This window comes from Canis lupus, chromosome 14 (genome assembly GCF_003254725.2).
Source record: "Canis lupus dingo isolate Sandy chromosome 14, ASM325472v2, whole genome shotgun sequence".
Lineage (NCBI taxonomy): Eukaryota > Metazoa > Chordata > Mammalia > Carnivora > Canidae > Canis > Canis lupus.
The window spans coordinates 39,325,667-39,351,008 of NC_064256.1; the positions used below are offsets into that span (position 1 = coordinate 39,325,667).

Here is a 25,342-nt window from a genome sequence, read left to right on the forward strand (position 1 = left end):
TTTAAATTCTAGTGATTACGCCTGTTTTGAAACTAACTATGCTTAATTCTTCCTCCTAGATAAAATGACTTACATCTTAATTCAGGTGTTGGACTTTTAGTAGGCCATTTTGCTTAATCATTGGAATTTCTATTATAAATTTAAATTTCCTGTGGCTAACATTAGCAGAAACGTTCAACAGAAGGATGCCAAAGTTCTAATCTGTTTTAGTTTTTTGTGTTTTTTTTGATGATTTTGGATAGATACTTATAACAAATTGCCACCGAAGAAGGCATTGGTGCTCCATTTATAGAAGCTGTTTTTGGCTATATTTTCATGATAACTATCTTTCATGCCAAGTTACAATCTTACATTTAAAATTGGAGTAAACTAGGGACACCTGGGTGGCTCAGTGGTTGACTGTCTGCCTTCAGCTCAGGTCATGATCCCAGGGTCCTGGGATCAAGTCCCACATCAGGCTCTCCATAGGGAGCCTGCTTCTCCCCCTGCGTACGTCTCTGCTTCTCTCTGTGTCTCTCATGAATAAATAAAATATTTTTAAAAAAATAAAATAAAATTGGGGTAAACTAGATTATTGCATCTAAGGACCACAATGTACCACTGCAATGTTACTTCATAGTTATAAATTATTCATTGACTGTATAACTAACTGTGCAGCACAACTGTAGTCCCCTTCTGACACAGGGTGTTAGTTATCTAGGCTGTGTAACAAGGTACCCCAAGACTTAGTGTGGCTTGAAAGAACATTTATTACCTTAGAGTCCTTTCTGGGTCAGGTATCCATGTGCCACTTAGTTTTGTCCTTGGCTTCAGGGTCTTTTACAGATACAATTGATGAGCCAGAGAGGGCTACAGTCATCTTAGACCTCAATTGGGGAAAAATCTGCTTCAAAACTCACTCAAGTGGCTGTGGGAAGGCCTCAGATTCTCACTGTCTATTGGGCGAAGATGCTAGTGTCTTGCCACATGAGCTTCTACATAGGGCTAACTCACAACATAGCAGCCCTCTCCAAGAAGGAGAGAATAAGAGATGCAGAGAGGAGGTAACTGCTATGGTCTGAATTTTTGTGTGCCCCCAAAATTCATGTGTTGAAATCCACCCCCCCAAGATGATGCTATTAGGAGGTAGGACCTTTGGGAAGGGGTTAGGTCGTAAAGGTGGAACTATCATGAATGAGACTAGTGCCCTTAAAAAAACCACTGGGCAAGCTCCCTTGTCCCTTCCCCCATGTAAGGATACAACAAGAAGTTAGCAGTGCAACTTGGAAGAGGTTTCTCAACAAAGCCTGCCCATGGTGGCAACCTTGATCTTGGATTTCCAGCCACCAGAACAATAGATTTCTGCTGTTTATGAGCCCCCAGTCCTCTGGTATTTTGTTAGATCAGCCAAAAGAGACTAAGCAAGCAAGAAGCCACTGAGTCTTTTTGTAACCTACCTTGAGGATGACATCGTATCACTTTTGCCATGTTCTAGTTGCTAGAAGTAAATCACTATAGGTTTGGTCCACACTCTCAGGAATGCCATTGAAGGCAGTGATTTTGCAGACTAATCCTGGTGAAGGACCCGCTTTCCTTTTTTCCCAATCTATTGTAAGTCATTTCTTAAAAACATACCAAATGCATAGAAAAGCAAACCCACTGATCATGTGTTGGATGTTGCACAATGTCAAACTGCTATAAAAATTTCTAAACACTCTCAGTTCTATTACTTACCTCATCTGGATCAGAAACAGTTTGTGGACTGGCACTAGTCTTGGACCATCCTTTGAGTAGCACTGATTTAGGGATTTTAGCAAATGCAGGTGACTTTTCAAGGCTTTTACAAGACAATTTGGCTTTTCACTTGGCTATTCTTGGATGGAGGGATTTTAGAAATTTTTAAAAACCTAAGTAGAAGCCATTCCTCCTAATCACAGCACTTTCTGCAAACCTAAAATTGGGACCTCTTGTGATTAAAGTCAAGGGTGTGTGGGACTGATTTTGAGTTTCTTGTTTAAGATTTTACTGCAAGGTCCTTTATGTGCTCTCCTCTTTACCAGTCTGTAAGCTAGAATTAAGGCACTTTTGAACGAAGCAGTCTGACAAATATGATTATCCGAGCGCATTTTTAAAGATGAGGGGTCAACCTCCTTCCCGACTAATGTTACAAAGGAAGTTTGAATGCCCTTACTGATGCTAGTCTATTATTCGGATTCCTCAAAAACACTTCTCAAGTCTAAATGCCTCAATTCAATTGAAAAAAATATATTTTGAGCACCAGCTCTGTGTGTAAGATTCTGGAAGATACGACCTTGAACAGCGCACCATCTCTGTTCTGGTTTACAGCACTTCCTTTAGAATCACATACATTTCAATATTTTGGCATGTGAGTACATTTTTTCTCTTGTTTCTGAGTGTCAGACATCTCCATCTAGTCTCCCTAATGAAATCATAAACCCACTAAGCAAAGTATGCATTTCATATCCTTCAGTCTTCAGCACAGCATCAGGCAATTTAGTAGGTGCTCGGTAAAAATCTAACTTTATAGCAGCATGAACTGAACCCAGAACCTGAATCTCCTGTCCAGGGACTAAGTGCTGTGAACAAGGCTTCAGTCCCAAATCTCACTAACCTGGTGAGCATCTCTCTTCTAGCCTCTTTGCCACCTCCTAACCCATCCTTCAGGGCTTAAAGCAGAAGCAACTTTAAGAAGTCTGCTTCTGCCCCCCTTGCTCTCAGTGGGAAAAATGAACTCTAGTGTGAACTTTTTACACTAGGCCCAGAAGAAAGAACCAGGTAGAGAAAGGGGGCTTTAAAAACAAGTTTTCTTGCTTTACTCCTTACACAACTGCTAACCCTCAGTTGGTCATCTTCTTTTCCCTTCCTCCCCCTCCCCCCAGGGAAGGGAGTGAGGGTTAGTAAAAGCTACATTTGCAAGGCCCAATACTGAGTACCATGTGGGCACAAAGGTGATCCAGACAGGTTTTTTGTCCTTGAGAATTTAAAATAGGCAAATGAGACCAATCCTCAACTACAATACAAAGGAGAATGTGCCAAGTGTTGCAATGTTGGCATATGGAGAAAGCACTGGAGAACAGATGGAGGAAGAGATTAATTCCAAATGGTGAAAATTTAGAGGATGTATCTCTGGGGTTAAGTCTTGGGGGATGGGTAACATAAATAATGGGTAACACTCAGGGAACACTTCCTATACCAAGAGCTGTGGTTGGTGGTTTAGATGCATCTCATTTGGGGTTCACAACAGGTCTGCAGGGGATGTGCTTTTTTTAGTCCCACTTTACAAGGAGGAAACCGAGGCAGAGAGTGAGTAATTTGTCCAAGGTCCAGGCTAGTAAGAGGTGGAGGGGAGGATTTGAACTCCTATAGACCCGGTGCTCTTAACCCTCGCTTACGGAGCAAAGCAGACCACAAGGGAAGGCCTAGCGGTGTGCAGGGCGTGCTCAGGGAACAGTGAGGGGGTGTGCAGGGCGTGCCCAGGGAACAGTGAGGGATCGGTGGTGAGGCTGGAGCACGGGGCCTGGAGGGCTGGGTGGGCGTGGGGAGGAACAGGGGTTTGGGTGGAATGCGGTTTCATCCCAACTGTGGGCTTTACATAGAGTATTTCACCTTACTGCACCGCATCCCTATTGGGCAGGTACTACTATCCCCATTTGTACAGAGAAGTTAATTTACGCGAGGTCACCCGCCTAGCTGACTGTGGGGCTGGGGTACGGAACCGAGGGTCGGACTCCTGGACTCGGCGTGCCAGCCATTGTTCTCACGTGGGGGGTAGGCCTGTGCATGCTGCCCCGGGCCTCTACCTGCCCCGGGCCTACACATCCTGTGCCCGCCCACTCCCCTGCACCCCGACCCCCTACTCCCACCCCGCACGGTCACCGACAGCCGCCCAGCCCACCTCGGGCCGCGAACCACCTCTGCTCCCAGAAAGCACTGCGTCCCCCCCGCAGAGCCGCTGAGCCCGAGGGCCCCGCCCCCCGCAGCCCCTCCCCCGGCGCGAGCCCGGGGCGGCCGTGGGCGTGTCCCCGGCGGCGGCGCCCGCGGCCCGGGGCGGGGCCTGCCGGGGGCGGGGCCTGCCGGGGGGGCGGGACCTGCCGGGGGCGGGGCCTGGCCGCGGCGCTGGGCGGCGGGGCGGCCGGGCCGCTGACTCTCCTCGCAGGTGGCCGGTCTTCCGCCTCTCCTGACCCCCGGGCCCCGGGGCGGCAGCCGCAGGAGCGCCTTTGTGCCGGGCCCCGAGAGCCCGCGACGGCCGCTGCGGCCCGGGCCCATTGTTTCGGTTCTCCGTCTCTTCCGGGCAGGTGCCCGCGGCGCGCGGGGCCCGCACGTGCCGAAGCGGCGGCCGGAGCGCAGGGACCCGCGGGCGCCGGCAGGGGCGTCCCGGGCGCGCGGCGGGAGATGAAGTACCTGAAACCTCGGTGGTCGGACGGCGGTGGCCTCCTGCACCTCACCGTCCTGCTGAGCTTGGCGGGGCTCCGCCTGGACCTGGACCTGGACCTTTACCTGCTGCTCCCGCCGCCCACCCTGCTCTGGGATGAGCTGCTGCTGGCTGGCGGCCCGACGAGCGCCACCTACGCGCTCAGCCCCTTCGCGGCCTCGGCAGGGTGGGGGCGCGCGGACCAGCTGCACCCCAAAGGCCGCGAGCCGGAGCCCGAGGGCCGGCTGCTTCGGGAGGTTCGCGCGCTGGGGGTCCCCTTCATCCCCCGCACCCGGGTGGATGCGTGGCTGGTGCACAGCGTTGCGGCGGCGGACGCCGACGGGGCCCACGGGCTGCTCGGCGCCACGGCCAGCGCCGCCTCCGCGGGGGGAGTGGGCGCCGGCGTGGAAGACAGCAGCCAGGCTGCGCCGGGGGATGGGGACCCCCGGGCGGCTGCGAGCAGCCCCGTGGCCGCCGGGGAAGAGGAGAGGGCGCCGGCGGGACCGACGGCCCAGGTGCTGGACGCCGGCGGCCGCGCGAACCAGGTAACAGGAGAGCGGGGACGCGCGCGGGGCTGGGAGCTGGGGAGCTGGGGAGCTGGGGGGTGGCCAGGAGCCCCGGAGGCTTGGGGCGCGCCCGGGGGGCCACTCCCGCCCGCCCTCCACCCTCAGCCCCTGGGTGGCTCCGGTCTCGGGACCACTCTGGCCTCTCCTTTTTGTGAATCCCCACGAAAGCTGTTAGTTCGGCCGCTATGGCTTTAAGGTGTCTGACAAAGAAGTGGGTGAAGTCATCCGCTTGGTTCTAGAGGAACCAGAGTTCGGGGCTGCGGAAGGCAGAGGGGATGCTGGTAATTTCCTTGCCTGCGGTCTTCGGTATCTCGCGTACACGGAGATGTCTTTTTCCTGGAGCCCGTGTCCGAACCGGAGGACCCGAAAGAGGCCTCGGCCCCCGGGAGGACAGGTTTCTCCTAGGAACCCCTGCTCCCTGTCCAACGCGGTGGCCCCTGCGCGCATTTTAACCCGGTTGCGGTTCGTTTTTGTTGCTTACCTGGATTAAAGAGCCGTGGTCAGTGTTCAGCCCCAGGCCACTTGGCAGGCGGTCCCGCTGTGACCTAACCATCCCCGGCGCCTAACGACCCCTCCTCCCTCCTGGAACATGTGTAACTTTTTTTTTTTTTTTTTTTTGTTAAGATTTTATTTACTTATTTGAGAGAGAGAGAGAGCGAGCACGAGCGGGGAGGAGGGGCAGAGGGAGGGGGACACAAGCAGACTCCCGGCAGAGCGCGCAGCCCCGACCTGATTCCAGGACCCCGAGATCACGACCTGAGCCGAAGTCAGTCGCTTAACTGACTGAGCCACCCAGGCGCCCGGTGTGACTTCTGAGCATAAAGAAAGCAGATACCCTGATGGTCACCTACTGGCTTAACAAGTGCTCTGATTTATGGTTTCAGATCCTCTGGTTTAACATCCTTTTGAAACAAAGTGCACCAAAATCAACTGATGAAAGTATCTGTATGCTGCTCCTCCTGGCTTTTGGAGTCTCAGGACACTCTTTTTTTTTTTTTTTTTTTTTTAACCAATTTTCACATAACTGCCTTACCCAGAGTTCCTTCAAGGGGGCCTTCTTAAAGATCCCTTGTCCCATACCTTAGTGTCAACAGTCGGTATCGATCAACAGGTGTTGCTTGGATGTTGTCTCTGTGGAGTGCAATCTTATGCAAAATGGGAACTGGGGCTAGACTGGTTTGTTTGCTGCTCTTCAGAATTGCCCTGTTTGTGTAGGCAGTTGCCAGACGAGCTTCTCCACCCTCTCCCGGAGGGGTCATTGTGCCGAAGTGCTTGTGATTCACTGTTATGCAGATCTGATCCCTTCCTCTTCCTGAGGCCGGAACGAATGGGGTGGGGGGTTACTGAGAGTCTTGGGTGGGCTTCTGTCCAAAACAAAAAGTGGAAGTTTCTTCCCCTTCACTCATCCAATCTCGATCATCACCTGAATCCTCTATCTCCTAAGGAGGTGGCGCATGCTGCACTACAGCCTTTCCTGATTCTGTAACGTGTGTGTGTGTTTGTGAAACCCAATGCACCTTGCTGCAGCAGATGGCACCCTCCCCTCCCCTGCTGAATGCCACCCACTTGCAAAGCATACCAGGACCTGGAGGGAGGTGAAGCTGTTCGCCTTGGGAGGACTTCCCCTTCTCAGCATTACATATTCGGACTGGCAAACCTGCTTTGGGGGAAGCTCTGGGGGCCAGCAACCAGCCACACCTCCATCGAAGATGGAGCCCAGTTTTCCTGGGGTGGGGGGAGGATAAAGTTCATTTGGGGCCAACCCCCCCTGGCATTGCCTTCCCCAGCTAGCTTGTATGGACCTGCTGGACTGTGGTAGGTGCCCTTGGTTATGTTCATTCTGGCAGTGATCAGCTGTGGAATACCTTACAGTTTTCACAGCCAGTTCACCTTCTTTGGTAATGTCTTTTAAAAACAAAACCAGAAAACCTAAGGAGCTTCTGCCTCGTTGTAAGTTTGTAGTATTTGGTAATACACTTTATTATTTTATCTTATTTTTACATCAACTTGAGAGGTAGGCAGGTGGGGTATCCTTCTATCCAGTTTGTACTTCAGGAAAATAGAGGCCCAGCGAGGTTAGGGGACTTGGCTAAAGCCGCACCGTGGTGCCAGAAGCACAACCAGAACCCGAGCTTTCTGACACTCATGTTAGCATGTTAGTTAAGCACCTGTGATTACACCCGGGTTCTCTGAACAAGCATGTATCTAGGATGGGGTGATGCTTTCCACTCCTGACCTCAGCACCACTGCCCCCTGATGCTGGATTGACTGTTAAAAGCAGGTTGTATCGTCTGTAATGGTGAGGTTGCAATCTGAAACCATGACTGGGGGAGAGTGGGTTGGGAAAGCAGCCCCGGGTTTTGCAGTCAGCAGACCTGGGATTAGGGCTGTCACTTACCAATGTCAGGTGGGAGAGTGATTCTTACTGTAAGGTTTGTGCAAATTAAATGGGAAAAGCTTGTGTGGAGTGTCAGCTTGGAATATGATTGCCAATCTTTTTTCTCCGCCTCCATTCTCAACCCACCCTCCTTAACCCGTCCCCACTCAACTCTTCCCTTTTGTCTTGTTTATGAGTCTGACCTGGTTGTTTGCTTGTTTAAGGGGGTGTGGTGTGTTGCAGCTGAACTGCCTGGCTTTGAATCCCAGCTCCACCACTTGCAGCTCTGTGTGACCTTGGGCCAATTTCTTCACCTGTTTGCTTCATTTTTCACCTCACAATGAGAATGCTAAAGGTGCCCACCACAGATGGTTGTGAGAATTCATTCATTTTTTGCAAGAGGCTTAGACACGTGCCTGTCACATTTTAAGCACTTATTAAAAGTTAGCTACTCTTAACTTTGAAAAGAAGGAGTGCTTTGTCCTACAGGACCATCAGAGGTTTGTTGTGTTTCTTTTTTCAATAAATAATTCCGATGGCTTATATATTTGAGTTGTGGGAGATTCTGGTTGTGTGGTATAATTTTCCATAACTTTTGTACATTTGCAAAAAATGTTCCTGGGAGTGGGGGATTTTCCAGGTATCAAAAGAAAGTACTGCTTTGGTTTCATTTCTTAGTGGGGTAATCATTATCTGAAAACAGAATCCGGAATTCCCCAGGGCAGACCTGCTTCCCTTCAAAACCACTCACAACTGATGATGCACGTGTTCTCAAAGTAATGCACGGCTTAAACAGAGACTGGAACAGTTTTTGCAAATTTGAATATGTAAGCGTATTTGAAGATGGATAACCGCCTGTAGCCAGCTCCCAGCACCCGTATTTCAGAGAGCTGTCTCCACTTGGAAGCTAAGTGGCCTGTGGTCATCTTCATAATGGTTTCAAGCCCCAGAATGGGGACCCTTTGCTGGGTGAGGGGTCCAGCAGGACCTGGAGGAGGATTAGACCGGGTTTCTTCAGGTCACAGGAAGAATCTGAGACAATCAGTACTCGCTTTTAAGAGTAAAGGAAGAAAAAGAAGCTCCTTGATAAAGTAAAATTTGTCATTTCAGAAGCGAAGTTAATCCTGGTGCCTGGGCAGTTGGAGATAGGTGAATTTTCTTTTCTTTTTTTTTTTTTTTTTAAAGATTTTATTTATTTATTAATGAGAGACACACACAGAGAGAGGGGCACAGACACAGGCAGAAAGAGAAACCGGCTCCATGCAGGGAGGCCAACCTGGGACTCGATCCCAGGACTCCAGGATCACGACCTGGGCTGAAGGCAGCACTAACCTGCTGAGCCACCCGGGCTGCCCTGATAGGTGAAATTTCAAACGCTTGTTTTTAACTCACAACTGTGATACAGAGGTAGCCTTTGACCTTCATACATCGTGGTATAAAGAAGTGTCAGAGGAGGCTCTTTGCTTACTCAAGGACTTGGTAATTTTACCTTGCTTACTCAAGGTAAAAATTCACCTGTGATCTTATGGGGAAAGATGGCATAGGTCACTGACTTCGTGTCCTAGGGCTGCAATAATAAAGTACCACCAACAGGGTGGCTTAAACAGCAGAAATTTATTGTCTCCTAGTTCTAGAGGTGGAAAGTTGGACATCAAGGCTTGGTTCCTTCTGAGGCTGAGAGGCAGAACCTGTTCCAGGCCTCTCCTTACTTCTGGTAGTTTGCTGGCTATCTTTGGCAACCCTTGGTTGGTTGATTGGTTGGTTTTTCTCTTTTCTTTTCCTTTCTCTTCTCTTTCCTTTTTCTCTTTCTCATTTTATTTTGAGAATTTAGTTTTAAGTAATCTCCACACCCAACATGGGGCTTAAGCTCACAACCCCACTGTTCAGAGGCGGCCCTTGGTTTCTACTGTCACCCCAGTGTCTGCGGTCATCTTCACAAGACATTCTCCCTGTGTGCTGGTCTGTGTCCACATTTCCCCTTTTATAAGGACACCAGTCACACTGAATTAGCACCCCTCCCGCCCCAGTCATCTTTAAAAAAAAAAAAAGATTTTTTTTTTTTTATTCATGAGAAACACAGAGAGAGGCAGAGACAGAGGCAGAAGCAGGCTCCCTAAAAGAAGCCTGATGTGGAACTCGATCCCAGATCCCAGGATCACACCGAGCCGAAGGCAGACAACCACTGAGCCACCCAGGTGCCCCCTCCCCCTGTCATCTTAATTACATGTGCAGTGACCCAATTTCCAAATAAAATCACATTCTTAGGTACTGAGGGTTATAACTTCAGCATGGGTTTCGAGGGACACAAGTCAATCTATTATACAGTCACCACATCCCTTTTCCTGGCAGCTCTTGGGTTGTTGAGCTGGCTTAGCAAGTAGGCTACAACAGTTTCTGGAGGCAGCTTGTCTAGGATCATTTGCTGCAGGTTTTGGTGTATGCTCATGAGCAAACTTGGGGGTTTTTTGGTTTTGTTTTGGTTTTTTTGCCGACTTCATGTGCAAGTAACCCTAAGGAACTCTGCTTCAAACTTTTTCCCAGTCAATCCTTCACCTCAAAAAAGGGGGTTATAGAAATAACCCCTCTGCAGTGTCCCTTGTACCATTTGGCTGCTCTCCGTTTCCCCTGCTTCTCTGCTCAGAAATCAGAGCACAGGGCCTGGGCCCCAACTCCAAGGCAGGCTGGGCCTAGTGGTCAGGTGTGCTTGGCATGGGGGTCACATCAGCTGGGGAAGCTGCAGATCTCAGAAGCCACTGCCTGGTTGTATGATCTGGGGCACACTTAACCTCTTACTGCCTTGGTTCCCTTATCTGTAAAGCAGGATGATAAGAGTACCCTAGGGAGTCCTTGTGATGTTTAAATAGATCACACAAGTTCAGGGCTGGTACTCAGTAAGCCCTCAGTAATGTTAGCGATTGCTGTTAATTCAGCTGTGGCTTTAATGCCCCTGCCCCAATTTATTCCACTTCATTCTGTTGCCGGGCACAGCTTTCCAAAGCTCATGTTTGTCTCTTCACTTTCATTTGGGGAGCCTCCACCAGCTCATTACCTACCTACCGGTTCCTTTTTTTTTTTTTTTTTTAAAGATTCTCTTATTTATTCATGACAGACACACACACACACACACACAGAGAGAGAGAGAGAGAGGCAGAGACACAGGCAGAGGGAAACAGGCTCCATGCAGGGAGCCTGATGTGGGACTCAGACCCTGAGACTCCAGGATCAGGCCCTGGGCCCAAGACAGGCGCCAAACCGCTGAGCCACCCAGGGATGGCCTCTACCTACCAGTTCTATATTTTGTCATTCAAGGCTCTGCATTTGGCTAGTGTGACCTAACTCCCCAACTGCCCTAGCTGAGTTAATCTCCCACTAACACTCTACCTGTGGCCTAGTTTCCACCTAAAACTCCCACCCACCTCCCACCCCACCCCCACCCTGCACAGTCCCATGCTTTCCTGTGCTTCTCTGTTACCTTTGCCCAGAATCCATCCTTTCATTCCTTCCAAGTCTTATTGTTAAATTCTCAGACTCATCTCCACTATCGTCATTTCATCTACAGGCATTTCCTGTTCTTGTCTTTGAGCCCTGAGCACACTGTGTAATATTTCATGTATGGGCCTTGGAATGCTCTACTTGTCTTGAGCATAGAAACTGGGTCTTTACTTTCACCTACAAGGAGCACCAGAGACAGGGTCAAGAGCAGAGGCCAGTCCAGCTAGCCTCTCTGCTGAGCACTCCTCTTCCATCCCCCGCATCGGCCTTGCAGAACTTCCAGGATACCGTGAGCGTGAATGTGGCGTGGTCATTCAAGGCTAGTCTCAACTAGTAAGTAGGTCAGATCTGAAATCCTGATGGGCCATCTGACCATTTAATGCCAGTTTGAGTGATGGGGGCCATGGAAAGCCGACTTTGAGCTTGGCATTATAATTAATCAGGTGGTGAAACTCAGGATGGCCTAAAGTTATAGAGCAAGTCAGTGTACCTTACCCAGAATAGAACAAGTCACTGTTCTTAAGCACTGAGTAAACCATACCTCCCACCAGCTGCTAAACTTCAAACTTGTGAAGGCAAACTTTCCCCGTTTGTGGCAGCCTTTGGATCTGAGTAAGTTATTCTCAAACTCTAGTTGAGGATCCGTGTGAATATTCAGGTATGCTTCTGAGCAGCCGAAGCTGGCCGCAGCTCCAGACCCACCCCTGGGTTGGTTCTGGTTGAATTGCCGATGGTGGTTGGCAGAGTATGGACAGTGGCACAGAAGCGAGACCCGGCCTCTTGAGGTTTCAGAGAACTGGGTTCCCATCGGTGGCAGGGTGCTTCAGAGGATAGAGCCAGGATGATAAGTGTACGGATGTAGATGGGCGTGTGTGTCTATCTGTTTCCGAAACTTCTTTCAATTGGTTGATGTGATCGTGGATGCTGGCAGGTCCAAACTTTGGGTAGCTGGAAACTCTGGGTGGATGCTGATGCCGCAGGCTTGAGGCAGAATTTCTTCTTCCTCAGTGAAACCTCAGTTTTGCTCTTAAGTTCTTCAGCTGGTTGCGTGAGGCTTACTCAGACAACCACAATCATCTGTTACTGAAAGTCACTTGGTTGACTGTAGCTGTTAACTACGCGTATGGAGTACGTCCCCAGCGACACCTCGGCTAGCGTTTCATTGCTTAACTGAGTGTGGTAGCCTGGCCACTTGGACACGTGGAGCCAGCCTTCCCCGCCCCAGCTCCATCTCTTCCTGGGCAACCTCTGTGAGCCTTGGTTTCCAGATGGTGCAAGGAGAACATCAACCTGTTTCGGGGAGAGTTCTGAGGATACTATAACCCCGTGTGCCAAGGGGTGGTACGGGGTCCTGGCGTGTTACTAGACGTATAACGGATGATTTGCTCTTATTGCCCCCGAACTGGGGGTCGAATGTCCAGGAAATTGCTGTCCTCTGGAGGACAGGATCAGACTGCTAGGTCATACTGGGACCTGCTTTGGTGGGAAAAGAGGAACCCTCTTTTGTGAGGGGGAAATCGTGCCGGAAATGGTGGAGCAGAGTGGGGATGGTCCATGCTGAGGTCAGACTGAGGAAAGAACAAGACGGGCCACTCAAAATATCTGAAGAGCTGTTATATGAGGGAGGCCTTGGAATTGTTGACGAGGCAAGCCCTGATCATGAAGGCTCATCTAAAAGAAGGACTTTATTTTTATTTTTTTAAGGTAGATTCCATGCTCAGTGTGGGGCTTGGACTCAAAACCTTGAGATGAAGAGTTGCATGCTGTAAGGAGTGAGCCAGCCAGGCGCCCCTTTCTTTAACCTTTCTTAAGAGCGGAGTTTTGGGGTGCCTGGGTGGAACAGGTGGTTGGGTGTCCAACTCTTGGTTTTGGCTTGAGTTGTGATCTCAGGGTGGTGGGATAGAGCCCCGTGTTGGGCTCTGCATTCTGTGGGGTCTGCTTGAGATTCTCTCCCCCCGCCCTTCTGTCCCTCCCGCTCATGCACTAGCACACTCTCTCTCTCAAATAAATAAATCTTAAAAAAAATAAAAAAAAAGGAACTGAGTGATCCAGTGAGTGCATCAGTTACTAAGTTGCTTGTTAAAATGCAGATTCCGGGGCAGCAGTTTAGCGCTGCCTTCAGCCCAGGGCGTGATTCTGGAGACCGAGGATCGAGTCCCGCGTCAGGCTCCCTGTGTGGAGCCTGCTTCTCCCTCTGCCTCGGCTTGTGTCTGTGCCTCTCTCTTTCTCTCTCTCTCTCTCTCTGAATGAATGAACGAACAAATCAATCAATCAATCTTTTAAAAAAATAAAATAAAATGCAGATTCCGGTGCCCACTCCAGATCAGCTGAACTAGAGCCTCTCAGGTGGGGCCTGGGAATCTGCAGTTTACCAGACCTCCAGATGATCTTTGAGCCAGCACAAGCTTAACCTCAGCCATAATGCTCATCTCCTATGGCCTCCTAATATTCTGCAACCCTTGCGTGGAAGGAGTGTCTGGCTGAAAGCCTGCCCTTTCATCAATTTAAGGCTCAGAAGAGCTAAAGGACTGGGCAGCAGGGCCAGGGCTAGTGCTCTGGTTTACCAGGTGTTTTCTTTTTTCTTATTTTTTTTTTTAAAGATTTTATTTATTTATTCATGATAGACACACACACAGAGAGAGAGAGAGAGAGAGAGAGAGAGAGGCAGAGACACAGGCAGAGACACAGGCAGAGGGAGAAGCAGGCTCCATGCCGGGAGCCTGACAAGGGACTCGATCCCGGGACCCCAGGATCGCGCCCTGGGCCAAAGGCAGGCACTAAACCACTGAGCCACCCAGGGATCCCCTACCAGGTGTTTTCAAGTTAAAGCCACATTTCTCTAGTTCCTCGCTGGAGGATGGGGAACTAGCTTGCCAAAAAACTAATAATGAATGTAGAACTACAGTTGATCCTTGAACAATGAGGTTAGGGGTGCTGACTCCACACAAAGGTGAAAATCCATGTAGAACTTTTTTTTTTCTTTAGATTTTATTTTTTTTTCTTTAGATTTTATTTATTTGAGCGCACAAGCAGGGGGAGTGGCAGGGAGAGGGAAAAGTAGACTCTCTGCTGAACAGGGATCCCAATGAGGGGTTCCGTCCCAGGACCCTTGGACCATGACCTGAGCTGAAGGCAGCCACTTAACCGACTGAGCCACCCAGAGGCCCCTCCAAGTAGAACTTTTGACTCCCCTAAAACGTTACTATTAATAGCCTACTGATAACATGAAGAATTGGTGACATATATTCCGTATGCTATGTGCATTACACTCTGTGTCCTTACAGTAAAGGAAGCTAGAGAAAATGTTACTGAGAAAATACACTTACAGTACTGTAAAAAATGCACATATCAGGAGACTTGGCGCAGTTCACATCTGTGTTGTTCAAAGGTCAGCTATAGCTTGCACATAAATGCAGTTTAAAGCTCTTGCTTAAGTTCTAAAGCAGGCAAGGTAGAAATATCAGAACAGGAGAGAAATTTTTAGGCAGGTAAAAATGTTCTGTGTCAAGTGGAGATGTGAGTTACATAGGCACCTCCGTTTATCAAAATTGTACAGCTAAGGTTTATGCATTCCTGTCTGTGTAAATCCTGCCTAGAAACTGGTGGAATAGTTCTGCAGGGAGAGGTGAAGGTATTGATATAAAAGCATGTCAGGATGCTGATAGTTGCTGAAACTGGGTGATGGGTGTGCATGGAGGGTTTCCTAAAGTCTGTTTTCTGCTTATTTTATGTGTTTGAAATTTTCAAGAGTAAAGAAAATCGAAAAACATCATGCATTTTGAGGCTCACTTGGCCTGTCTTGCCTGCCGGGGTAATTCCAGCATAAAATAAATGAATCATAAATGAATTTCTACTGCCTGCCTCTCCACTCCCCGGCGCCTCAGTCTGCCTGGAGGTGCCACCTGCATGAGAAACAGCACTTTTTTACAATCGAGTCTGAGTTGGCACTCGTGCCCTTGTGTCCTAGGTATTGAGGCCCCTATTTAGAAGCACTGCCCATTTGACTTCTAGTGGGCAGTCACATCAAATGACTTCGTTTTAGCCATGTGGAGCACTCCTGCCAATTGTTGAGCTGCTTCCCTGCCTCCTCCAGGGCCTTCAGAAATAGCTTGTATTGTACATTATTATGGAAAATTCTCAAGCATACAGGTGGAGAGAATGGGGACTAGGGTGATGGAACCTCCTGGCCCTGTTGTTTATTTAGCTTTAACATTACAGTTCATGGCCAGTCTTATTTTGTCTGTAACAGCCTCCTCCCTACCTCCTTATTTTAAAACAAATCCCAGATATCATTTCTTGGAATTCTTGTGCCAGTTCTTTGCAGGGACTTAGCAAAGAGAAGAGAAAAGCCCAGCTTTGTCCTTGTCTTACTCTTCTCGCTGGCTTCCCTGACTCAGAAAACCTACTGTAAATATTTATATATATATCCCTAAAATGTAAGGACTCTGCTAAATATAACCAGAGTATAACCATTAACACACCTAAAGAAAAAAAATCAACTATAATTCTTTAACATCACCAAATTTCCAGTCAGTACTCAAGGTCCCCCAAACAGTCTGTGAGTAGTTTTTCCGCAGTTGGTTTGTTGGCCTCCTGACCAGGCCAGGCCCACACCTGGCACAGCAGCCAGCCGTGTCCGCAGGGGACGGTGAGGTTCAGACAGACAGGACTTCTTGATGCTGACGGAGTCAGCCCTGCCCGGCAGCCCTTCCCCTGCTCTTCTGTTCTGCGTGAAGCCAGTGGGTGCAGCGGGCCATTGGTGGTGAGGCCGTTGGGCTTCTGGCAGGAGGCCGGGTGTGCCCTAGATGGCTCCCATGAAGGCACGTCATGAATGACTTCTTACGGAGCAGATGGGCATGGTAGGGCACCCAGAGGCGGTCAGGGGAAGGGCTGAAAGTGTTACAGGTGAGGGTGAGGACGGTGAGGCCCTCAGGGGGAGAAATGGCTTGGCCTCCTCCTTGTTCAGCCTCCACTGTCCTGTTTCGCTTCCCACCCCTGAGCCCTGCTGGAAGCCACCTGTTCCGAGCCCCAGGTTTGCGGGGGGGGACGGCTTCTGCAGGCACATGGAGATCTGGAGGGACAGACAAGGTGGCTAAGAGCCAGCTCTGCCAGGCGAATGCCTGCAGCCAAATCCTGGTTCTGTCACTTAAAAGCTATGGGACTTAGGGCAAGTTGCTTAATGTCTCTGTGCCTCCGCTTCATCATCTGGCACCCGAGGTAACAGCAGTACCTATCTCACAGGGTTGCTGAGCAACTTAAATGAGATCATGGATGTGGTGCCTGGCCCACAGCGAGTGCTCAATAAATGTGAGCTATAATTATTATAAACTGCTATTAAAAACCACCCAGGCCAAATAGGACACAGCCTCTTTATCTGGCTCCTGGTTTCTCTCTAGACCTAATGACTCCAGCTTGCCTCCAGCCTAGAGATGGGCCTCAGAATTCTTTGGCCTTCACCCCTCTCCCTCTGATGTCATCCTTCTTGTAGGCACCACATTGTTCTTTGTCTTTGAAGGTTCATCCAACCCTAAAGGTCAAAGCAGGTCACAGTCATTCCTCCCCCAGAAGCATAATTGAAAGGCCCAGTTAAGCCAGCTGGGACTGTTCACAAAGCCTTTTTTCAGGGTCAAGCTCTCCATCCCAGTATTCAGGTCCCCAATACATTATAAGGAGTTCGGGCTTGGAAATCATATTGCCAGTTATCAGGAACTTCAGAAATTTAACAAAAAGAGAAGAGCCCCGTGTCGCTCCCCTCTCCCCCTTCCCACTACCTCCACTGATTCAGAAAACTTGCATGCAATGTTCTGCTCCTTAACCTTGGTGGCAGACGTAAATAACAGCTGGAGGACAGGTGTCTAAGTTTCTAGCCCATCAGGAAAGAAAAGATCCCAATAATTGTAATTTTATATAGAACAGGAGAAGTGTCATAGGAGAAAATCCAGAAGCCATGGTATTTTAGAGACAGGAGAACCAAATTTTAGAAAGGGGCGCAAAATGACATGATCCTGGACCTGTGCAGAGGAAGAGATGAGTCCCCTCCCAGCAGAGATGACTGTAGTGGGGGAGGACCCTTCTACAGGTGCCAGTTCAGTCCAAGTCACTGGATTCTTAGCTATGATTAAGCGCCCCAGCTCACTAGTTTACGATGGCTTCCTATGGCAAGCACAGAAACTTTTTTTTTTAATTGAGTCCCAGCCCCACAAAAGTAAAAATCACCTACACACAAATAAAAAGTAACTTAATGATGGGTTTGACTTCCCTATTCTTAAGAGCATGGACCATAAATCTCCAGTATATACAACTGTACTTGTAAAACACATGTACGGTGTATCTCAGCTCCTTGTCACTCAGTTGAGAAAAACAGGAAGAGAAGAGAGTAAAGATAGTAATTACTGGTACCAGGGCCTGTATGGCTTTCTCTTGACATTCTGAGTGAGCTGCATGCAGTTAGTCTTTAATTGTAACTTCAGAATCAAAAAGCATTAGAAAGGAGTAGTAATTACTGTGACATCTTTAATGTGTGAAGTGCTTTTTTTCAACCAATTTCTTAAAATGTGAATTATAAAGTATCCTTTCACTTAACAGACAAGGAAACTGAGGCCCAAGGTAATATAGCTGATAGGAGTAGGATGGCCTTTTTTCCTCAGCCATTTTTGGATCTGAGCTGTCCATAGGGAAATTTTTTTTTTTTTTTTTAAGATTTCACTTATTTATTTTGAGACCATGCACGGTGAGTGGGGAGCAGAGGGAGAGAAAGAATCAGAGGCTGACTCCATGCAGAGCACAGAGCCCCTCCCCCCCCAAGGCTCAAACCCATGAACCTGAGATTATGATCTGAGCCTAAACCAAGAATCAAATGCTTAACAGATTGAGGTATCCAGGTGCCCCTCCATTGGACTTTTGAGGCGCCTTGTAGGCTGTGCAAATTATACTACATGTGCAATAGCCTTTTTTTTTTTTACTTTCTCAGTAGAAATATTACAATATTGAGTCCTCTACCCCAAACTGCCTTGAGATGTGGTCTCTCCTTTCTTCCCACCAAGATAAAATTGCTAACTGTGATGTCACAAATTGGGTTCCCTGGGAGGTGGATTCTTGAGATCAAGTTAGATCTGCAGGATGATCATAAGGGTGTGACCATGGACACTACAACTAGGGAAGGGAGGACAGAAATAGAAGTCAAACTTGATGCAGGCTGATGAAACCAGGAGCTTTGGGGCTAGTGTGGTTCATCACAGTTGTCCCACATTGGGCCAAGATGGCCAGGCCTTTGTACTCTCCCTGCTCAGTCCTGGACTCTGGGTGCCCAGGGGAGGGTGTGACCTCAGGGGAAGTAGCTGTCAGCCTTTGAGGTATCCTTTTTTTTTTTTTTCCTTTGAGGTATCCTTAAAGGCTCAGCTGGAGGCCCTGTCTCCACTGGTCCTTCCTTGAGGGGATTCTGGGTTACACAGCTTTATGTGCAGCACACTAACCCCGGGGAAAATTCTTATTTGTCACTTCTCATAACACATTTCTTTTAATTTCTTTTAGCTTTATAACACACTTTGCAGTAAATGATAGTTGAATGAATGAGTGAAGGACCAGCTAAGAAAATACTGAATAGGGGCTCCTGGGTGGCTCAGTTAGTTAAGCATCTGCTTCCAGCTCAGATCATGATCTCAGGGTCGTGGGATTGAGCCCCACATTGGGCTCTCTGCTCAGTTGAGAGTCTGCTGCTCCCTCTCCCTCTGCCTGCCACGTCCCCTGCTTGTGCTCGCTCTGACAAATTAATTTTAAAATCCTTCCACAAAAATAACAGTATGTGTCTTTAAGAGAAAATACTAAATGCTTAAACCTGTGCATATTAAACCATCTCTCTTCCCCAGTTCTCTGGAATTCCACCTGCCATTGAGATTCTTGGTGGTTAGCAGTCTCCTGTCCCCTGCAGCCTCCTAGACAGGGCAGCCTTTTGGGATGGTCTTAGTTTGAGCCTCTTGTCCAGCTTCATTGTTACTAGCGTCCTCTTACCCTTTCAAAAATGGACTGCTTTGGGGGATAAATTCTGTAGCCACTTTCTTAGACCCTCGGAGAGTCAGAACTGGCAAGGGCCCTCTCAGGAGACTAGATAGGTACTCAACAGTGAAACGAAGTGCTCCAGGTTTCACCACCTGCCTCTCCCGCCTCCCTCTCTGTGGCCAGAGAGGAAGAAGAAATACCTGAAGGCAGCACAGCTCAAATCCCTGCTCCTACTGTGACTTTCCTCCCTTGACTCCTGCAGCCAGCTTCTCATGCCTCCATCCTTTTTTTTTTTTTTCATGCCTCCATCCTTAATGATAGTCAGCAATCCTTCTCCGTGTAGACTCTGTCCCCGACTTGAATCTAGAGCCCAGCCTCTGCTGTCTTTATGTCATCAATTGCTTCATGGATACATTGAGAGCTCTAAGATATTGCTGCCTAGTGAGCTGCATTTTTAACCTTTTCATCAGCAAAATACTAAGAGATCCAGAATAGGTGGGGTGTGAGGAAGTGGGTATGTCCAAATGCCACTGATGACCATGTAAATTAGAACGGCCTTTTTGGAGGGCTTTTTGGCATATCCCGTGAAAGCAGTTGAAAACATCGTCAGCATAATTTCTTTAAGAAGTTAAAAAATGTATACTGGTGCAGGAAAATTCAAGAGGAAATCTTCAGGCTTTCCAGTAGGGAACTCTGTAACATAAAGCTTCCCAATTCTTTTTTTTTTTTTTTTTTTTCTCAAAACCAGCACAGTAGTGATACCAAGACCTAAAAAAAAATGCATCACAAAAATCTAAGAATCACTTTTATGCATATTCATGCAGAACATTAAATAAAATATTAGCAAGGCATACAAAAAATGTAGATGCAAAAAACTTTTTAAATGTTTATGTTATCCGGGGGGGTCCCTGGGTGGCTCAGCGGCTCAGTGGGTTAGCATCTGCCTTCGACCCAGGGCAAGATCCTGGAGACCCGGGTTGGAGTCCTGCATCGGGCTCCCTGCATGGAGCCTGCTTCTCCCTCTACCTGTGTCTCATGAATAAATAAAATCTTTAAAAATAAATGTTTATGTTCTCCATTGTTGAATGACAGATTGTCCCAAATTTAATGGCTTAATACAAGTATGTATTATCAGAAATTCTGTAGCAGCTTGGCTCGATGGTTCTCATTCAGGGTCTCCTAGGTTGTGATCAGGGTGTCGGGTGGGTTGTGTTTATCCACTTCCAAGATGGATCAGTCATGCCTGTTAGCGAGAAGCCTCAGTTCTTCGTGGAGTAGGCCTCTCCGGAGAGCTCGATCTTTCCAACACCAGTGATGACTTCCACTAGAAAAAGTGATGGGGGCAGGGAGAAACCAGTGTCATAACCATCACATCCACCTTGCTTGTTAGAAGTGGTTCACTAGGTCCAGCTCAAGGGAAGGGGAATTGAGCTTTACCTTTTGAAGAAAACTGTGTCAAATAATTTGTGGATATATTTTAAAATTCTTTTTAAAAATACCTTTCAAAAATAAGGATAGGTTTTCCCACTACTGAATTCTCAAAGCTTCCATCCATTTCCTACTCCTTGTCCTGAAATAAAGGCTTTAACTAACTTGTTTCTGAATTAGCCCTGCCACGTGTACTTTGGAATCCATCCTCTATCACCTTCTGGAGGACCTTGCTTTATTGTTACCCTTTCTCCTAAATCATTCTCCTACAAATGTACTCTAGTTTCTCTCCTCTTCAAACAAAACACTACTCTGATCCATATCTCTATTCATTTCACAGCCACCATTCCTGAAAAGTCCCCAGTCTGCTGTTTCCAATTTGTCAGCTCCCATTTTTACTCTTCTACACAGTACCACTGGCTTCTACCCTAAATTGATTTTTTTGAAGGTTACCAACAACTTTCTTATTGCCAAACCCAGTGAAGACTTTTCTGTCCTTACCTTGTGCAACCTCCAAGCAGCATTCAGCATCATCAACCACTCCATTCTTCTTGAAACACTTGCAGATGCTGAGACATTGCTGTCCTCTGGCTTCCCCCTGAACCTCACTTCCTGTCCTCAGGCTCTTGGCTGGCTCCTCTGCCTGACCTCGGAATGCTGTGGCTCCTTGGGACCCACTGCCGAGCCCTTTCCATGTACTCTCGCTGGAATTTCATTTTTTTCTGTGGGGTTTTGTTGCTGCTGCTGTTGTTGATGTGTTCCCTGGAAGTTCAAACATTCACTCTAAATTCCAGATTCTCATCTCACAGCGTAATGGACATTTCTACTTGACTTTTGATATCTCAAATCTAATATATCCAAAATGGAAGAACTGTGTTTCCCCTCTTCTCTCTAGAACTGTCCACCATATTTTTAAGCCAGAAATCTAGAAATCATCCTTAATTCTCTTTATCTCCCATTTCCTTCCTTTTTTTTTTTTTTTTTTTAAGATTTTATTTATTTATTCATGAGAGACACACAGAGAGAGAGGCAGAGACACACACAGGCAGAGGGAGAAGCAGGCTTCATGCAGGGAGCCCGACATGGGACCCAATCCTGGGTCTCCAGGATCATGCCCTTGGCGGAAGGCGGTGCTAAACTGCTGAGCCACCGGGGCTGCCCCTCCCATTTCCTTCTCCTGTGTATTCTTGTCTGTCAGCAACTCCTGTGTATTCTTTTTTCCATAGTCCATAAATTGTTCCACTTTGTTACCTACTACCCTCTTCCTTTTTTTTTCTTTTATTCTTTTTTTTAAATTTATTTTTTATTGGTGTTCAATTTACTAACATACAGAATAACACCCAGTGCCCGTCACCCATTCACTCCCACCCCCCGCCCTCCTCCCCTTCTACCACCCCTAGTTCGTTTCCCAGAGTTAGCAGTCTTTACGTTCTGTCTCCCTTTCTGATATTTCCCACACATTTCTTCTCCCTTCCCTTATATTCCCTTTCACTATTATTTATATTCCCCAAATGAATGAGAACATATAATGTTTGTCCTTCTCCGACTGGCTTACTTCACTCAGCATAATACCCTCCAGTTCCATCCACGTTGAAGCAAATGGTGGGTATTTGTCATTTCTAATAGCTGAGTAATATTCCATTGTATACATAAACCACATCTTCTTTATCCATTCATCTTTCGATGGACACCGAGGCTCCTTCCACAGTTTGGCTATCGTGGCCATTGCTGCTATAAACATCGGGGTGCAGGTGTCCCTGCGTTTCATTGCATCTGTATCTTTGGGGTAAATCCCCAACAGTGCAATTGCTGGGTCGTAGGGCAGGTCTATTTTTAACTCTTTGAGGAACCTCCACACAGTTTTCCAGAGTGGCTGCACCAATTCACATTCCCACCAACAGTGTAAGAGGGTTCCCCTTTCTCCACATCCTCTCCAACATTTGTGGTTTCCTGCCTTGTTAATTTTCCCCATTCTCACTGGTGTGAGGTGGTATCTCATTGTGGTTTTGATTTGTATTTTCCTGATGGCAAGTGATGCAGAGCATTTTCTCCTGTGCATGTTGGCCATGTCTATGTCTTCCTCTGTGAGATTTCTGTTCATGTCTTTTGCCCATTTCATGATTGGATTGTTTGTTTCTTTGGTGTTGAGTTTAATAAGTTCTTTATAGATCTTGGAAACTAGCCCTTTATCTAATACGTCATTTGCAAATATCTTCTCCCATTCCGTAGGTTGTCTTTTAGTTTTGTGGACTGTATCCTTTGCTGTGCAAAAGCTTCTTATCTTCATGAAGTCCCAATAGTTCATTTTTGCTTTTGTTTCTTTTGCCTTCGTGGATGTATCTTGCAAGAAGTTACTGTGGCCGAGTTCAAAAAGGGTGTTGCCTGTATTCTTCTCTAGGATTTTGATGGAATCTTGTCTCACATTTAGATCTTTCATCCATTTTGAGTTTATCTTTGTGTATGGTGAAAGAGAGTGGTCTAGTTTCATTCTTCTGCATGTGGATGTCCAATTTTCCCAGCACCATTTATTGAAGAGACTGTCTTTCTTCCAATGGATAGTCTTTCCTCCTTTATCGAATATTAGTTGACCATAAAGTTCAGGGTCCACTTCTGGGTTCTCTATTCTGTTCCATTGATCTATGTGTCTCTTTTTGTACCAGTACCACACTGTCTTGATGACCACAGCTTTGTAGTACAACCTGAAATCTGGCATTGTGATGCCCCAGATATGGTTTTCTTTTTTAAAATTCCCCTGGCTACTCGGGGTCTTTTCTGATTCCACACAAATCTTAAAATAATTTGTTCTAACTCTCTGAAGAAAGTCCATGGTATTTTGATAGGGATTGCATTAAACGTGTATGTTGCCCTGGGTAACATTGACATTTTCACAATATTAATTCTGCCAATCCATGAGCAGGGAATATTTTTCCATCTCTTTGTGTCTTCCTCAATTTCTTTCAGAAGTGTTCTATAGTTTTAAGGGTATAGATCCTTTACCTCTTTGGTTAGGTTTATTCCTAGGTATCTTATGCTTTTGGGTGCAATTGTAAATGAGATTGACTCCTTAATTTCTCTTCCTTCAGTCTCATTGTTAGTGTATAGAAATGCCACTGACTTCTGGGCATTGATTTTGTATCCTGCCACGCTACCAAATTGTTGTATGAGTTCTAGCAATCTTGGGGTGGAGACTTTTGGGTTTTCTATGTAGAGTATCATGTCATCGGCGAAGAGGGAGAGTTTGACTTCTTCTTTGCCAATTTGAATGCCTTTAATGTCTTTTTGTTGTCTGATTGCTGAGGCTAGGACTTCCAGTACTATGTTGAATAGTAGTGGTGAGAGTGGTCATCCCTGTCTTGTTCCTGATCTTAGGGGAAAGGCTCCCAGTGCTTCCCCATTGAGAATGATATTTGCTGTGGGCTTTTCGTAGATGGCTTTTAAGATGTCGAGGAATGTTCCCTCTATCCCTACACTCTGAAGAGTTTTGATCAGAAATGGATGCTGTATTTTGTCAAATGCTTTCTCTGCATCTAATGAGAGGATCATATGGTTCTTGGTTTTTCTCTTGCTGATATGATGAATCACATTGATTGTTTTACGGGTGTTGAACCAGCCTTGTGTCCCGGGGATAAATCCTACTTGGTCATGGTGAATAATTTTCTTAATGTACTGTTGGATCCTATTGGCCAGTATCTTGTTGAGAATTTTTGCATCCATGTTCATCAGGGATATTGGTCTGTAATTCGCCTTTTTGGTTGGGTCTTTGTCTGGTTTTGGAATTAAGGTGATGCTGGCCTCATAGAACGAATTTGGAAGTACTCCATCTCTTTCTATCTTTCCAAACAGCTTTAGGAGAATAGGTATGGTTTCTTCTTTAAATGTTTGATAGAATTCCCCTGGGAAGCCATCTGGCCCTGGACTCTTGTGTCTTGGGAGGTTTTTGATGACTGCTTCAATTTCCTCCCTGGTTATTGACCTGTTCAAGTTTTCTATTTCTTCCTGTTCCAGTTTTGGTAGTTTGTGGCTTTCCAGGAATGTGTCCATTTCTTCTAGTTTGCCTAATTTATTGGCGTATAGCTGTTCATAATATGTTTTTAAAATCGTTTGTATTTCCTTGGTGTTGGTAGTGATCTCTCCTTTCTCATTCATGATTTTATTAATTTGAGTCTTCTCTCTCTTCTTTTTAATAAGGCTGGCTAATGGTTTATCTATCTTATTAATTCTTTCAAAGAACCAACTCCTGGTTCTGTTGATCTGATCCACAGTTTTTCTGGTCTCGATTTCGTTGAGTTCTGCTCGAATCTTTATTAACTCTCATCTTCTCCTGGGTGTAGGATCTATCTGCTGTTTTTTCTCTAGCTCCTTTATGTGTAAGGTTAGCTTTTGAATTTGAGTTCTTTCCAGTTTTTGAATGGATGCTTGTATTGCGATGTATTTCCCCCTTAGGACTGCTTTTGCTGCATCCCAAAGATTTTGAACGGTTGTATCTTCATTCTCATTAGTTTCCATGAATCTTTTTAATTCTTCCTTAATTTCCTGGTTGACCCTTTCATCTTTTAGCAGGATGGTCCTTAACCTCCACGTGTTTGAGGTCCTTCCAAACTTCTTGTTGTGATTTAGTTCTAATTTCAAGGCATTATGGTCTGAGAATATGCAGGGGACAATCCCAATCTTTTGGTATCGGTTCAGACCCGATTTGTGACCCAGTATGTGGTCTATTCTGGAGAAAGTTCCATGTGCACTTGAGAGGAATGTGTATTCAGTTGAGTTTGGATGTAAAGTTCTGTAGATATCTGTGAAATCCATCTGGTCCAGTGTATCATTTAAAGCTCTCGTTTCTTTGGAGATGTGCTTAGAAGACCTATCGAGTATAGAAAGAGCTAGATTGAAGTCACCAAGTATAAGTGTATTATTATCTAAGTATTTCTTCACTTTGGTTATTAATTGATTTATATATTTGGCAGCTCCCACATTCGGGGCATATATATTGAGGATTGGTAAGTCCTCTTGTTGGATAGATCCTTTAAGTATGAGATAGTGTCCCTCTTCATCTCTCACTACAGTCTTCAGGGTAAA

The 25,342-nt window shown here is 46.8% G+C and overlaps 1 protein-coding gene across 2 annotated transcripts in view; it reads left to right on the plus strand.

Moving 5' to 3' along the window:
• Window positions 1-4,099: 4,099 nt before the first annotated feature.
• NFE2L3 (NFE2 like bZIP transcription factor 3) overlaps window positions 4,100-25,342 on the plus strand; it is a 35,507-nt gene continuing 14,264 nt past the window's right edge. For both annotated transcript variants that reach the window (XM_025464418.3, XM_049093728.1), the window contains exon 1: window positions 4,100-4,956. In XM_025464418.3, coding sequence (XP_025320203.1) covers window positions 4,393-4,956 — 564 coding nt within the window. In that variant the 5' untranslated portion in view covers window positions 4,100-4,392. The remainder of the gene's footprint in view (window positions 4,957-25,342) is intronic.